The sequence below is a fragment of the Nyctereutes procyonoides genome, unplaced genomic scaffold (genome assembly GCF_905146905.1).
Source record: "Nyctereutes procyonoides isolate TBG_1078 unplaced genomic scaffold, NYPRO_anot_genome, whole genome shotgun sequence".
NCBI classification, from domain to species: Eukaryota; Metazoa; Chordata; class Mammalia; order Carnivora; family Canidae; genus Nyctereutes; species Nyctereutes procyonoides.
This window is the reverse complement of record NW_026575037.1, coordinates 7,749,305-7,764,755: the sequence shown is the minus strand read 5'-3', so window position 1 is coordinate 7,764,755 and position 15,451 is coordinate 7,749,305. Positions and strand designations below refer to the sequence as shown.

The 15,451-nt window shown below is 35.0% G+C and overlaps 1 protein-coding gene across 2 annotated transcripts in view; it reads right to left on the bottom strand.

Annotated features, from left to right (window-relative positions):
* The window catches only part of TPR (translocated promoter region, nuclear basket protein), a 66,869-nt gene that overhangs the window by 24,110 nt on the left and 27,308 nt on the right, over positions 1-15,451 (bottom strand). For both annotated transcript variants that reach the window (XM_055319089.1, XM_055319088.1), the window contains exons 25-35: positions 12,831-13,034; positions 12,544-12,728; positions 11,990-12,137; positions 8,211-8,348; positions 7,986-8,117; positions 6,835-6,965; positions 4,993-5,203; positions 3,930-4,073; positions 3,401-3,599; positions 2,119-2,324; positions 1,855-1,916 (exon numbers count right to left, since the gene is read on the bottom strand). In XM_055319089.1, coding sequence (XP_055175064.1) covers positions 1,855-1,916; positions 2,119-2,324; positions 3,401-3,599; positions 3,930-4,073; positions 4,993-5,203; positions 6,835-6,965; positions 7,986-8,117; positions 8,211-8,348; positions 11,990-12,137; positions 12,544-12,728; positions 12,831-13,034 — 1,760 coding nt within the window. The remainder of the gene's footprint in view (positions 1-1,854; positions 1,917-2,118; positions 2,325-3,400; positions 3,600-3,929; positions 4,074-4,992; positions 5,204-6,834; positions 6,966-7,985; positions 8,118-8,210; positions 8,349-11,989; positions 12,138-12,543; positions 12,729-12,830; positions 13,035-15,451) is intronic.

Below are 15,451 nucleotides of genomic sequence, written 5' to 3'. Positions count from 1 at the left end.
CAGACTTTTCTCCAAAAAAAGACATACAGAGAGCAACAGTCACATGAAAAAATGCTTAACATCACTAATTATCAGGGAAATGGAAAAAAACCATGAGATATCACCTTATACAAGTCAGAGGGCTAGTACTAAAAAGACAAAAAGTAAGTATTGACAAGGATGTGGAGAAAATGGAGCCTTGTGCACTGTTGGTTGAGATGTAAACTGGTGCAGCCACTCTGGAAAACAGTATGGAGGGCCCTTAAAAAATTAAAAATGGAATTAACATATGATCCAGTTATCCCACTACTGGGTATTTACAAAAACAATATGAAAACACTAATTTGAAAAGATACATGCATCCTTGTATTTACTGCAGCATTATTGACATTAGCCAAAGAATGGAAAGCAGGCCAAGTGTCCATCAATAGATGAATGGATAAAGAAAATATGGTATAGAGACGCCTGAGGGGTTCAGCAGTTGAATGTCTGCCTTCAGCTCAGGGCGTGATCCTGGAGTCCGGGGGGATTGAGTCCCACATCAGGCTTCCTGCATGGAGACTGCTTCTCTCTCTGCCTATATCTCTGCGCCCCCCCTCTCTTTCTCATGAATAAATAAAATCTTAAAGAAATTAAAAAAAAAAAAAGAAAATATGGTATATATACACAATGGAATATTACTCGGCCATAAAAGACCAAAATCTTGCTATCTGCAACAACACTGATGGATTTAGAGAGTAAGAAAAGTAGTCAGAGAAAGATAAATACCATATGATTTTACTCACATGTGAAATTTAAGGAACAAAACAAACGGAAAAAAAAGAGACAAACAAAATACAGACTCTTAAATACAGAGAACACACTGGTGGTTACCAGAGGGGAGGTGAGAGGGGGTATGTGTGAAATACGTGAAGGGGATTAAGTGTGCACTTGTGATCAGCAACCAAGTAACACAGAATTGCTAAACTACTATATTGTACACCTGAAACTAATATGACACTGTATTTTAATTATACTGGAATTAAAATAAACACATTGAGTTGTACTTTAGGTGAATTGTGGGGTTAACTGATCTCAATATAGCTTTAAAAAAAAAAGCAACATCCATGTGTTTCCTCAAGTAAGTGTTCAGCAACTATAATTGAGATATGAACTCAGACCCTACTTAATTCTATTTTTCCTTTCAGTACTTTTTAGATAAAAAATTATAGAGCATAATTCTATATTTTTTGTTCATTAAATATTTTAAAACTCTTATTGAAAAAGTTAGTTTTACATTCAAGCATTAAAAACTATGCAGGAGATACTCTGTAAATGGTACATTCTGACAATGTAGAATGTATTCAACTGTTGAACACTGAACTCAAATCTTAGCCTAGCTTCTTATATTTGTTATCACATAACATCACAGAGAAAATCAGTAGCCTCCAGAAGTTTAAAAGATAAAAGGTATCTTTGTCACTAAAGCTCTACCTGATAGGACTGAAAGTATGCTGAAAACAAGAGTTCTGGAAAAAAGGGCTGGCAACTACATGATGCAGTTTTGCACAAATAAACAACTCTTGGATCCCTGGGTGGCGCAGTGGTTTGGCGCCTGCCTTTGGCCCAGGGCGCGATCCTGGAGACCCGGGATCGAATCCCACGTCGGGCTCCCGGTGCATGGAGCCTGCTTCTCCCTCTCCCTCTCCCTCTGCCTATGTCTCTCTCTCTCTCTCTATCATAAATAAATTTAAAAAAAAATTAAAAAAAAATAAACAACTCTTTAGTACACATTTTTATAACTTAGATTTGTCTTCTTCCCATAGATCTTGCCTGAAATTTAAAAGAAAAAAAAAAAAAGCAAGATAAACAAACTGTGAAAGAACTAAAACTCACATTCCTCTTTCACCAGAAGCTGGAGTTGTTTTCAACGTGATTTGTCTCTGCTGTTCTGGGACCTATAAAAAGAAAACTATGGATTATTTTGCCTATTCTATAAGAGTTCACTAAACAATGCCATCAAAATAGTTTGCTTCTATTCTCTCTGTATATTTAGCTTAGCCAAAATTCACTGATGAAGGCTTCTAAATCACCAGACACCTTCAAGTAAAATGCACAAGGACAAAATGATTTGTTATTGACACAGAATTAGCTAATCACCTTATTAGTAGGTTCTTGAGGCTCATCTCTCTGCTCAAGGTGTCTCTCTTGATGCTCTCGGAGTTCTCTTTCCAAGCGACTAATTCGACCTTCATATTGGGACTTAAGAGCAGTCATTCGAACATCCAATTCATCTTTCTGCTGATCTAAGGCTCCATTCCTTTGTTTAAGCTCCTCATTTTCTTTAGTTAGCTGATCTTTTACACCTAAAAAAGTAACCATGTGATTCTATTAATATTACAAACACTGGAAGTAAACAACATTTACATATTTCATAGGTATACTAGGGTTGTTAGCAGATTCTATTTCTGAGCTTTAACATCCACAATTAATTCTGATTCTAAACATAGCTATCTCTATTAGTCCAACATAAAATATATTTACTGTAACATAAAAATATGTAACTTTCTCTAAGATCTCATAAAGATAAAGGATACCCCATAAATTGCAATTTGAGTCCTTTTACATAGCCTTTAGTATTTCAATCTTATTATTAAAATATAAAGATATTATAAACTGCCAAATTTTCATTTCATATAATCTAAAGCACATACTAAAAAATAATTAGGTAACTTTTTTTTTTTTTAAATGAAATAGCTGCTGAAACACTGTATTACAGACCATTAAAAAAAACTGCTTACAATAAAGTTTAGCTGACTGGGCATTTTATTTACCCACTAAGCAGAATAGCAAGCAAGGTGGAGTAAGGTCCAGAACACTGCAGCACTGGGCCCTTCACAAACTGGATGTGATATTCTCCCTGAAGGGCTGGAGGGCCTCAGAGAAGCGAGGCACAGTAAAATCACTGGGCTGATAAAATCCAGTGCCACCTACAAGTTTACAGAAGGCCTCTGAACAGCACACCCAAAGGATTACCAACAGAAGGTGGTAACAGTTATATGACAAAGCAGAAGGACAACAGCACTTCCTGTTACTAGCCAACAGGAAAGATTCATAAATAGATGAGGGACAGTCTCATCATTTGAAAATTCAGACTGCTCTAATTTATCTCTAATTAAATAAGCCTTATGTATATATTGGGCATGGAGCCCAATGCAGGGCTTGAAATTACAACCTTGAGATCACGACCTGAACTGCAATCAAGAGTCAGACACTCAACCAACTGAGCCACCCAGGCACACCCCCTTGCCCCACATTTAGAGCACATGCACAGAAATCACTTTATAGTATTCACTTAGTTCTTTCCCACTGAACTTTAAGTCTGCATCAAATAACCAACTTTCACTATCAAGTTCAAATTTCAGCAGATACAGAAATTTACCAGCTAAATGTGCAATCTTTGATTTTGCTGCTACTATGGCCTTTCTTGTTTTTTCTTCCTTTTCAGTTATCTGCTGTCGGAGCTGCTCCTCTTGTGTGGTTCTATCCTGAAGATCCTGACGAAGTCGTGAAAGCTCACACTGAAGCTGCACAGTTTGTTCCTGCAGATTTCTTGCTTCTGCCTCTTTTTCAGATAATGTCTTTTAATGGAAAGCAAAGTATTTACCACATAATTCAAGCAAATCAATATAAACTTGATTGCAGAATTAAAATATATTAATTTGCATATTTAGATTAAATGGAAGTATAAATGTAGAATGGTGGTCAAGCCACCATTATAGTGGATACTTGATGACTGGATACTATTTACATACGTAAGTCATTCAGGTATAAAAGATAAATATACATAACAAAGATAATATATTTCCATATGATAAGACAAAGTGCCAGTGTTTTAACATCTATTTCTTCAGATATTTAATAAGCAAAGAATCAGGGACATACATTCTTCCCTTCTCTCACACTCATACCTTCTGCAGATTTTCTACTTGACTCTCTAGTGATTTGGCCTTTGTTTCGGCTTGATTGAGGGTTTCTTTGAGCTCCTGCATTTCTTGAACTGAAACATGCTGTTCCTGGTGGTCTCCAGAAGACTGAGCCGAGGTCTCCATAACCTAAAATGACAAGCAGTAATAATAATGATATACTTTCACATTTATACTCAATAATTCCCCTTCTAAAAGTTCATCTAAGGAAATAACCAAAACTAAGCAAAGAAATTTATCTTAAAGGTTATTCACAGATGAATTTTCTATGGAATAACTCTAATGTCTGAGAGTAAGGAATTAGTTAAATAAGTTAGTGTTTTCCATACAACTGGATATTAGCCATCTAATCAAAATGATGTTGCATTGCAAATGTTTGATACAGAAATTTTTATAGTAATGAGTGAGGTGAAAAAGCAGTTACAAAAGATATACAAACGATCTTATTTCTTTGGAAAAACACAATACACGTATGTTAGGAAAAGCATACTAAAGTGTTAATAGCAGTCATCAACGGGTAAGAATTCTGGATTATTAAACTATATTTTCTAATCTAACAGGTGCTAAATATGTAAGTCAACATCCAAGTTTTTTTACTTTTGGGAATTAATTCAGATTTGAAATGTAATAAGAACTAAAAAATTCTTTTTGATAGGTGGCACACTACTCACATAATACCATAAAGCCTGATTAATTATAAAGAACGATCATTTTTTGATATACACAATTTTAATCAGCAGTGAGTTACAAGAACAGGTTTGAAAAGGGACTATATTTAAGACTGGAAAACTGAACTAAAATACCTAACATTTACTAAAATTTCTTTATGAACTTACAGTGAAATTTGATGCATATTAAAGAACTAATTTTAAGCCAAATAAAGATTATCAATATAAGCTTACATTCATGTTCACAACCTAAAGACCAACAATAAAAATTATAAAGAAATAAGACTTTCAAAATCATTATATATGTGTATAAAGTACATAAAACAATATTGTGTACGTCAAAAAATTATACATATGTGTAGAAAATTGTTTCAACATACCTTATCCTGTTGTGCTTTAAGTTCCTCATATTGAGTCTTGTATCTACGGCCAATCTTCTTGACTTGAGTAATAGTTTTGACTTTTTCTTGGATATCAATTATTTTGGCATCTAAGTCCTTTTGAATGGTTTCCTTTTCAGTTCTTACTTTATTTAAATCTTCCTTTAGACTCTGGATTAAGTTCTGGTTGTTGGTCAATGATGCATTTGATCTAAACAAACAAAAAATGGGGTAAGGGAAAAAGATAAATATATGACACTTCTTAAAAATTTTTAAATCCTTTAATTTACATTACCGTTTGCTTTAGTATGGTTTTTTTTTTTGTATGTTTATTTTAAAATCCTAAAACACACACTCCAAAAGATAATTCCTTAAATTATGAAACTGTGGTCCTTTGGAAAGATTTTATTTGCTTATTACAAAGGCATATATGCCCATTTTAGAGAAAACCTGAGCTACAAGTGGTTAAGTAACACGTACAACTTTGCACAGTAATCAAATGTTAGTACACAGATTTTAATGGACTTCTGCCTGATAGTAAAATTTATACTTTCTACCATATTGGGTGTCGAATAAATACATTAGTCCACATGTAGTCTCTGTCACGTTCTTCCTTTTTTACAATACGTCAAAAATAAGAACATTTTTCTTTGTTTACAGGCTGTACGAAAACAGGCACAAAAGTGATAGTCTGCCAACCCCTGTACTTTATCATAAACTAAATTTGAAATCAGGTGACCTTAATTAAGAGCATGGGTTTAACAACTACTAACTGTGACCTTGGGTACCTTTCTGAATCTTAGTTTCCTCATCTTTGAAATTAAGTATTATCTCTCCTACTTAAAATGCCAGACTGTTAAAAAAGAGAGAGAGAATATATGAGAGATTTGTAAGCTATCAAGCTTTATACAAGTAGGGGCTGACATACAAATAACACTAAAACTTAAAAAAAAAAAAAAAAGGTAAACCAGAAACATTAATGTTAATATTAAATTTCTTAACTTTGGGATCCCTGGGTGGCGCAGCGGTTTGGCGCCTGCCTTTGGCCCAGGGCGCGATCCTGGAGACCCGGGATCGAATCCCACGTCAGGCTCCCAGTGCATGGAGCCTGCTTCTCCCTCTGCCTATGTCTCTGCCTCTCTCTCTCTCTCTCTCTGTGTGACTATCGTAAATAAATAAAAATTAAAAAAAAAAAAAAAATTTCTTAACTTTATTTTTTTAAAGTTTTATTTATTTGAAAGCCACAGAGCGCTTAGGCACATGACCCTGAGCAGGGTGAAGGGCAAAGGAAGAGGAAGACTTTCAGGCAAACTCCTGGCTGAGTGCAGAGCCCAACATGGGGCTGAATCTCACCGCCAAGATCATGACACCAAGATCATGACCTGAGCCAAAGTCAAGAGTCAGATGCTTAACCAACTGAGCCACCAAGCACCCCTAAATTTTTTAACTTTAAAAGGGCAATAGTTCACTATAAGCTCATTAAAAAAAATTTCTAATTTAAGAACTTCCTTTATTATATATACTTTAAAAATACTCAGAAATACATGCTAAGCAAAAGAAAATCCTACTTGCAAAGTTATTTTGACTGTTTAGAAAATACATTTAGCTTTAGACTCATGCCAAAGATTTTAAAAAAGGTAATAATCATATATAAAGGCATAAGATTAAATTACTGCTTGTTTGGCTCCATAAAGTAATAAGAGAGTCAAATGTAAGGGCTCTAGCACGTTTTATTCTTTCTACACTCAGGAAACTTTTGGGGAGTTGATATATAAAGAGTAGAAATAAACCTGCTTAAGATTTCATATACTCATACACAGTTTAAGGCTTCTTTCCATATACCTTGCAATTTCAGCTTTAAGTCTGCCAATTTCTTCAGTCAACTGTTGAATACGCTTAGTATGCACTTCCTTTTCAGAGAGGAGCTTCCGATATTCTTCTGTATCTGGATCTTTCTGTTGACTTACTAGATGCTAGAATAATAAAAAATGCATAATATGGTTTTATAGGCTTTATGAAACTAATGTGCTAATAACATAACAATATCTAATTACATTTACATAAGTGTCTTACACATGGTGATCAAGCACCAAACTACAAAGACTGAAGCTTTAATTTGTTTAGCTAAAACTCCTGGCCAAAATGGAAAAGTGAAATAAAATATATGTCACTAATTATGCATTATTTTTTCATAATTGCAAACAAATATTATATAATAGTTACAAAGACGGAAAATAAAGGAATCCAAAGAAATTATAATCTTTTAATATTAAATATCTACTTTCATTAAAGTGACATTTACAAGAAAAAAGCGTCTATATCTTTAAATCATTACAATTGAAACAAAAATATGAAAATAATGCTAAATGTAACTGATTCCATTAGCCAGGAAAGACAGCACCAAAATTTTAAAAATACATCTACGTTTGGGAAGACGACCTTCCTTTCTTAAGAGATTTTTCAGATGGCTTGTGCAACAAAAACAGGAATAAATGGGCTCTAAAGTTTGACAATCTTATACAGATAGTAATAGTTACCATTCTAGACCATTTTCTAGGTGTGAGGTGTTGGGCAAACTGGTTTACATTTATTAAATGTTTTGTAAAATGAAAACTGGTATTATGTCTTCATCTTTACAAATGAGAAAAATAGGCTCAGAAAGATTAAGAAACTCTCAGAAATTAAACAACTAATATCTGGCAAGGCAGATTTCCAACCTTTTGTTTAAATCTAGAACTCGAGTTTCTAACCATGATACATGGTTTTATCTTCCCTAAAATTTTCAAGTGAACAAGTCTTTTTTAAAGTGCTTCAATACACTAGACAAATCCATTTTATCATGTACAAAAATATTTGAGATAAAGGAAAAGCACAAATGTGGAATTTAAGGAAATAGACTAGCCATTTCTTAAAAAAATATATCAAATATTTTTTAATCTCTTAAATGTTGCCCTTTTATTTTTAAAATCGTTTCCGTTTTCAATTCGATTTACCTGGTTTCGTGCTTTCCAACGTTTGACATCTTCTTCTAGTAATTTCTTCTCTGCTTGCAACATACCGCTTTTCTCACTCAGCTCAGCATTTGCTTCTTGTAAGGGTAAAATATCTAACTCCAGTTTTCTTACCTAAAAATAGTGGCAGTATTTTTTAAATATCTGATATAAAAATTCTAACATAATTAAAAATGACGTCTCTATCTTGATTAGTAAGTTCCAAACCTTTGCTTGCATTTGCTGTAGATCCTGTTCTAGCCTCTCTTTCTCTTCTCTTAGCATCTTATTGGTCTCCATCACCACATTCATTGTTTCGGTTTTCTTCATCAGTTCTTCATGCTGGGCCATTGTTTTTGCAGTTACCTAAAGATTTCAAACACATGTGTACACCAATACCCAACAGTAGGTGAAGACCTATCTTTTCCTACTAGTTCTAATTTTCCCTACAAAAAGTAAAAAGGATTTCAATGTCAGCTTTCAAAATGGAAATGTTTGAAAGTGTTACATGTTTCTTTTTCTATGATGCAGACTAACTACAAAGAGTTTAAACAAATGCAAGAAATTAGAGATGAAAGCAAAAAGATACTATAAATCCCACTAGTAATCAGTACTAACACTGGGTAAAAAACATCAGTTCAGATCTCTATTAATCTTTCTCCTTTTTCTTGGTATACTGAGTTTATTAAGGGTTTTTAAATGATGTTATTTTGTCCTCAGCTCCCTCCGCTTGTTCACACATTCTTCATTTCATTTAGTTCTTTCATCACTTTGGTTGTTAACAATTTTACTGAATAATTTTCAGTTGTGAGGAACTTCTTTTCTGTTCTCACTGGGTATAATCATCCATCTTTTAAACATTACTTCATTCCCTCACAATTTTTAAATCTATGGCGCAGACCGAGGACAATGTTACAGCAATGACGCAAAAGAGAAATGACAGCCCCCCCCCCCATTTGATTTAAGCAGGCTTCATTTCCCATAGTAATAAATTTTCTAGATATGTCTTATAAACCACAAAGTACTGGAAAGGAAGCTTCCATTCAAATGCAATCTATCTTAAGCTACTGTAAATGATACTTTTTGTCCATTGGAGATATATGCTATGCTATAACAAACCATCCCGTCAAGTATAACCACTGTCCACACAGTTGAATTTCTGGGATCAAGAAAGTATATTTACTTTTTTTTTAATTGTTTATTTACTTGTGAGAGAGAGCATGAGCGAAGGGAAGTGCTGAGGGAGAGGCAGAGCAGACTTCCCACTAAGCAGGGGGCCCGTTGCAGGGCTTGATCCTAGGACTCTTGGATCATGACCTGAACCAAAGGCAGACACTTGATTGAGCTACCCAGGACCCTCATGAAAGTATATTCAAATTGATTCCCATCACAACCGGTGGGGCACATCTAACTCAACTGTGAGAAGGCACCCTGCACAATCTCCTTGCTGCTGATTACATGGCTTGGGTCTCTGCCTTGTCCTCTCTTCCTTCCCTTGCTTCCCTGCCTCTCTCCCTGCAACAGCCCTCCAGCTTGGGGTAGCTTGCTATAATAGGTGTGAAGGTTTCAGGTCACAGACTGTGGGCCTACTGCTGGATGTGCGGGGATGTTCCAGATGTACCCCGGTTTCTTTTTTTAAGTCTTAAATGTTGCCCACCTCTCCCTCACACTCCCCAAGACTTTTCTTCATTTCCCATGAGCACCCTTGGCTGAAGCATAGATTGTAACCCCCTTCGCCCCTTTGAAACTGGCCTTTAGTGAGGAATTCAGGGCTTTCCCTGTATCTCCTCCCCTACCTTAACTGAGGGATGCTGTTTTTTCTTTCCTCCTCCTCAAGTGCCTTTGTGCACCCCCACCACTCCACACTTTCCATGACACTTCCTTGCTTTGGCCAGAAGCCATCAGGTAAGGTTGGAAAGTCTCTGACTTCTCTCGTTTAGTTTTAGAACCACATTTACTCACTCTCAACCAGCGTGGGGATGAATATTGGGTTCTTAGTCCTGCCACCCTCTGCTGCCATCATCAGGTGATGACGTTTTTTAGCTCAGATTCTGATACAGTGAAAAGAACAGTAACCAGAGGTACTCAAGACTGGCCAGTTCTCAATGCCACAGAAGACAACGTAAACACATGATCCCTCGGGATGAACTGTTTTCTTTTCCTGTAACTGCTTTTGCTTTTATAAATTGAACAAATTTTTAACTGGGTTCACATTTGGTCATCCTTGCAATCCATTTGGGCTTAGTTTAGAATGTGATAACTGGAAGAACAAAAAGAACCTTGGATTCGGTGCATACTTCGGTTTTGGTGCTGCTGCTTCTCATGGTCCTCCACAGAGATTAAGAAAGAACTCAGTGTGCACAGCAGATCCCTAAAATCTGTGGGTCTGATTTCCTGACAAATTGCTGCCCTTTTCCACTTTTCTGTTCAGGAGTAGAAAAGGCTGGGATGAGGATGCATACTGAAATAAAAGCAATTTAATGTGTTCTAGATTTTTATTCTTTTTAATTTCTTTTTAATTTATGGTTTGTTAAGCCACCTTTTAAAGCAGCAACTATCAAGTCTGAAAAGCAATCAATGTTTCTTTTAATCTTTTTCTCAGGACATCCAAACCCTGTTCCTTTGAACTTTAGTTCTAAGGATCTAACACTCTGTAAGTAAAGTTTAACATTACAGAATTGCATAAGCAGCCTTTTTACTGTCAGACTATTGCCTGCTTTTAATGTAACAAAAAAAAGTGTGTGTTGGCTCAGAATTGCCATGCTTGAGCACTCACCATGCTTAAGCATTTTTTTTTTTAAGATTATTTATTTTACAGAGAGGGAGAGAGAGCGTGCAAGCAGAGGAGAGAGGCAGAAAGAGTGGGAGAGAGAGAAGAGCAGACTCCCTGCTGAGCAGTGAGGATGATTCGGGGCTCCATCCCAGTATCCTGAGATCATGACCTGAGCTGAAATCAAGAGTTAGTTGCTTAACCAACTGAACCACCCAGATGCCCCTTGTTTGGGTATTATTTTTGATATGTGTGTTATTTCTTGCCTCTGTCGATTGTATGTAGGAGCTGTTTTCCCCTCTGACTTTGTCTGTTGGGCATTTTCTAGTATGATTTACCTGAAGGAACAGAGAGACTATGTAATCCTTTTAAAAACTATGATTCTGCTTTTTCCCCCAAATGTTAATGCCACTGAACCGGAGGGTCTGTTTATCTCCATGATGAGATGTTTGATTTGGACTGTCCTCTCAAGATGTAATTCTGAAACTTTGCATTTTTGTATGAAAACATACATCTCATAAACCTACTTACTTTCCCTGGGGGTTCAATGATTTTTTTCTCTAGCAGCCATTCCAACTACCTATCAGTTAAAAGATAAATGATTCAAAGTCTTAATTTGTTTCCTTCCAGATGTGAAGTTATATTACTGCATATCCTCATAATATGGGCATGCAATTATAAGCTTTTGGGTGGTGGTGTGGGCTAAGGAGTTGAGTGTGTGCTGTGACTATCCATTCACTAAAGCATCTTCTCTTCCTTTTCTGGTTGAGTTTTGACTATTTTTTACTCCTCTGCTGAGGATGTATACTTATTCTGTAGCAGTTTCTATCTACGATTTTATCCTAGAATAACTACTCAAACATATATATGACAACTATAATAATAAAGACAACTGAAATTTATTAAGTATTAACTATGCACCAGACATGTTTCTAAATGCTTCATGTACCTTAACTCACTTAATCCGTATTATTATCATCCTAATATTCTGGATGAGGAAATTTAAGAGCAGAGAAATATACACAAGACACACATCTAAATGGTATGAAGCTAGAATTTAAAACCAGCCAGTCTGACTGTCACTAGTCTTTTGTCATTATACTCTATCACTTAAAATAATGTTTAATAGTTTATGAGTTTAGGAAAATCACTTATTTCAAATTAAACTTTATGTCATAAGAACTGAAATGAGCTCTTTTGATTTAACAACTGCTTTCTTAAAGCTTAGGATACATACCTGGACTTTCTCCCTTTCAGCATTTAGACTATCCTGCAGTTCCTGCAGTTCTCTCTCTAAAAGTTCAACTCTTTGTCGATAACGCAGACTCTCAACCTGAGCCACCTCAAACCTGGTTTCAGCAATTTCTTTTTCTCTTCGAATAAATCTAGAAGAATATGTAAGATTTTATTTGAAAAAAAAATCAATAATATAACATTTCAAAACTTGGATAATTTTTAAGATGACAAAAATCAGTGACTTTAATGAACTATTTTTACATGTTTTAATTAATAAATAATGAGACTTTTAAAAATTATTGATAGTGGCTTTAGAAATGTGTATCTTTAAAATAACCAAAACGCATTTAATTTTTCAAAGAACTGACTCGAGTTCTTACTCTCAGATTCAGCCCAGTCATTTCTTTAACTTAGCATGTCTAAATGTCAAAAGTGACCTGTAAGGGATGAAAACTTTATAAATAAACAGCTTCCATAATTTACATATTTATAGTTGCATTACACATTTGTTGGTACACCAAAGAAATGAAGCATAAAGAACTTTATTGGATTTACCTGAGAATTTCTAAAATTTGTTCTTGAGATTTTCCTTCTTCACTGAGAGATACATTCAAGGGACCTTGGACACCTTCCTTCACAGAGGCAACAACCTTGTCACTTAATTTTTCAATCTGATCATGAAGTAATCGGTTTTGTTTCTCTAGATCTTCACAGCGAGACATACACTTGGAAACTTCATCCTGTAAACGAGAGTCTATTATAATATCAGACTTTCCAATGTACATTTAAAACTCCAAACCTTTAAATTCTCCAGAACATTCCATCATAGTGTACAATAATACCTTTAACATTCTTTCTCTTTCCTCCCAAGATGCTTTACACTCCAATAACTGTGATTCTGCTTTCTGGGTTGTTTCTTCCAAATGCTGACGGACTGATGCCATTTTGGAAACCTGTTCCTTGGCAGCTTGTAGAGCTTCAACATCAGCAGCATGTAGCATCAATTCTCTCTCATACTTATTCTGAGCTTCCACAGCTATTTTAGCCTGTAAGAAATTATTCCCCATTGACACAAGATTAAAAACTCATTAGGTTAGTTAGTATTTTCTGAAAAGATGCAAATTATAGGACTTATAATAACAAAAGACAATCTAAATATACCAAAACATGAGAATAATTAGTAGTTATGCTGTATATATTTAATGAAATATATGCTGCTTACAAGAGACTCATTTTAGACCTAAAGACACCTGCCGATTAAAGGAAGGGGATAGAGAAACATTTATCATGCAAATGGCAGTCAAAAGAAAGAATGGATAGCAATTCTTCTATCAAATAAAATAGAGTTTAAATCAAAGACTGTAATAAGAGATGAAGGGCATTATAGAATAATAAAAGGGACTATCCAACAAAAAAAATCTTAACAATTGTAAATATTTATGGCCCCAACATGGGAGCACTCAAATATATAAAACAATTAATAACATAAAGGAACTCATTGATAATAATAGCAGAACAGTAGGGAAACTTTAACACCCCACTTAAATCAATGGACAGATCACCTAAGCAGAAAATTAACAGGGAAACAATGGCTTTGAATGACACACTGGACCAGATGGACTTAACAGATATAGTCAGAGCAAAAAGAAGACACATTCTTTTTGAGTGCACATGGGACATTCTCCAGAAGAGATCACATGCTAGGTCACAAGTCAGGCCTTGACAAGTACAAAAACACTGAGATCATACCATGAATATTTTCTGACCACAACACTATGAAACTTGAAGTCAACCACAAGAAGAAATGTGGAAAGATCACAGATACGTGGAAGTTAAAGAATATCCTACTACCGAATGAATGGGTTAACCAGGAAATTAAAGAAATTTAAAAATACATGGAAACAAATGAAAATGAAAACATGACAGTCCAAAACTTTTGGGAAGCAGCAAAAGCAGCCCTAAGAGGGAAGTACAGAGCAATACAGGCCTAACTCAAGAAGCAAAAAAAAAAAAAAAAAAAAAAAAAAAAAAAAAAAAACCTCAGATAAACAACCTAACCTTGCACCTAAAGGAACTAGAAAAAGAACAACAAATGAAGTGAAGAGCCAGCAGAAGAAGGGAGATAATAAAGATTAGAGCAGAAATCATATAGAAACAAAAAACCCAGTAGAACAGATCAATGAAACCAGGAACTGGTTTCTGGAAGAAAAAAAAATCAATAAAATTAATAAACCCATAGCTGGACTTATCAAAAAGAGACGAGACTCAAAAAAATAAAATCATTAATGAGAGAGGAAAGATCACAACCAATACTGCAGAAATACAAACAACTCTAAGAGAATATTATGAAAAATTATGTGCCAATAAATTGGGCAATAAGAAGAAATGGATAAATTCCTAGAAACATATGAATTACCAATACTGAAAATAGAAAGAAACAGAAAACTTGAACAGATTCATAACCACCAAAGAAATTGGATCAATAATAAAAAATCTCCCAACAAAGTCCAGGGCCAGATGAATTCCCAGGGGAATTCTATCAAACATTTAAAGCAGGAGGTAGTATCTATATCCTTCTCAAACTGTTCCCCCAAAAAAAAGAAATGGAAGAAAAACATCCAAACTCATGCTATGAGGCCAGTATTACCCTGATTCCAAAACCACACAAAGACCCCACTAAAAAGGAGAATTACAGGCCAAAACTACTGATGAACATGTATGCACAAATTTTAAACAAAATACTAGGAAATTGAATCCAACAGTTCATTAAATAGATCATTCACCACCATTAAGAAGGATTTATTCCTGGGCTGCAGTGGTAGTTCAATATCTGATAATCAATCAACATGATACACCACGTTAATATAAGAAAGGATAAGAAAGAACCACATGAACCTCTTAATAGATGTAGAAAAGTGTTTGACGATGTACATCCATTCATAAAAACCCTCAGCAAAGCAGAGACAGAGGAAACAAACCTCAACACAATATGGTCATATACAAAAAGCCCAAAGCTAAAATCATTCTCAATGGGGAACACTGAGAGCTTTTCCTCTACGATCAGGAACAAGACATGGATGTCTACTCTCACTAGTTATTTACATAGTACTGGAAGTCCTAGCTTCAGCAATCAGACAACAAAAAGAAAAGGCATGGAAAAAGGAAAGGAAGAAGTTAAACTCTCACTCTTTGCAGGTGACGTGGATACTCTATACAGAAAATCCAAAAGACTCAATAAAAAAATTGCTAGAACTGATACACGAATTCGGTAAAGTCACAGGATACAAAATCAACGTATGGATACCTGTAGCATTTCTATAGACCAATAATGAAGCAACAGAAAAAGAAATCAAAGAATCAATCTCATTTACAATTGTACCAAAAACCTAAGACACCTAGGAATAAACCTAACCAAAGAGGTAAAAGATCTGTACTCTGAAAACTATACAATGCTGATGAAAGA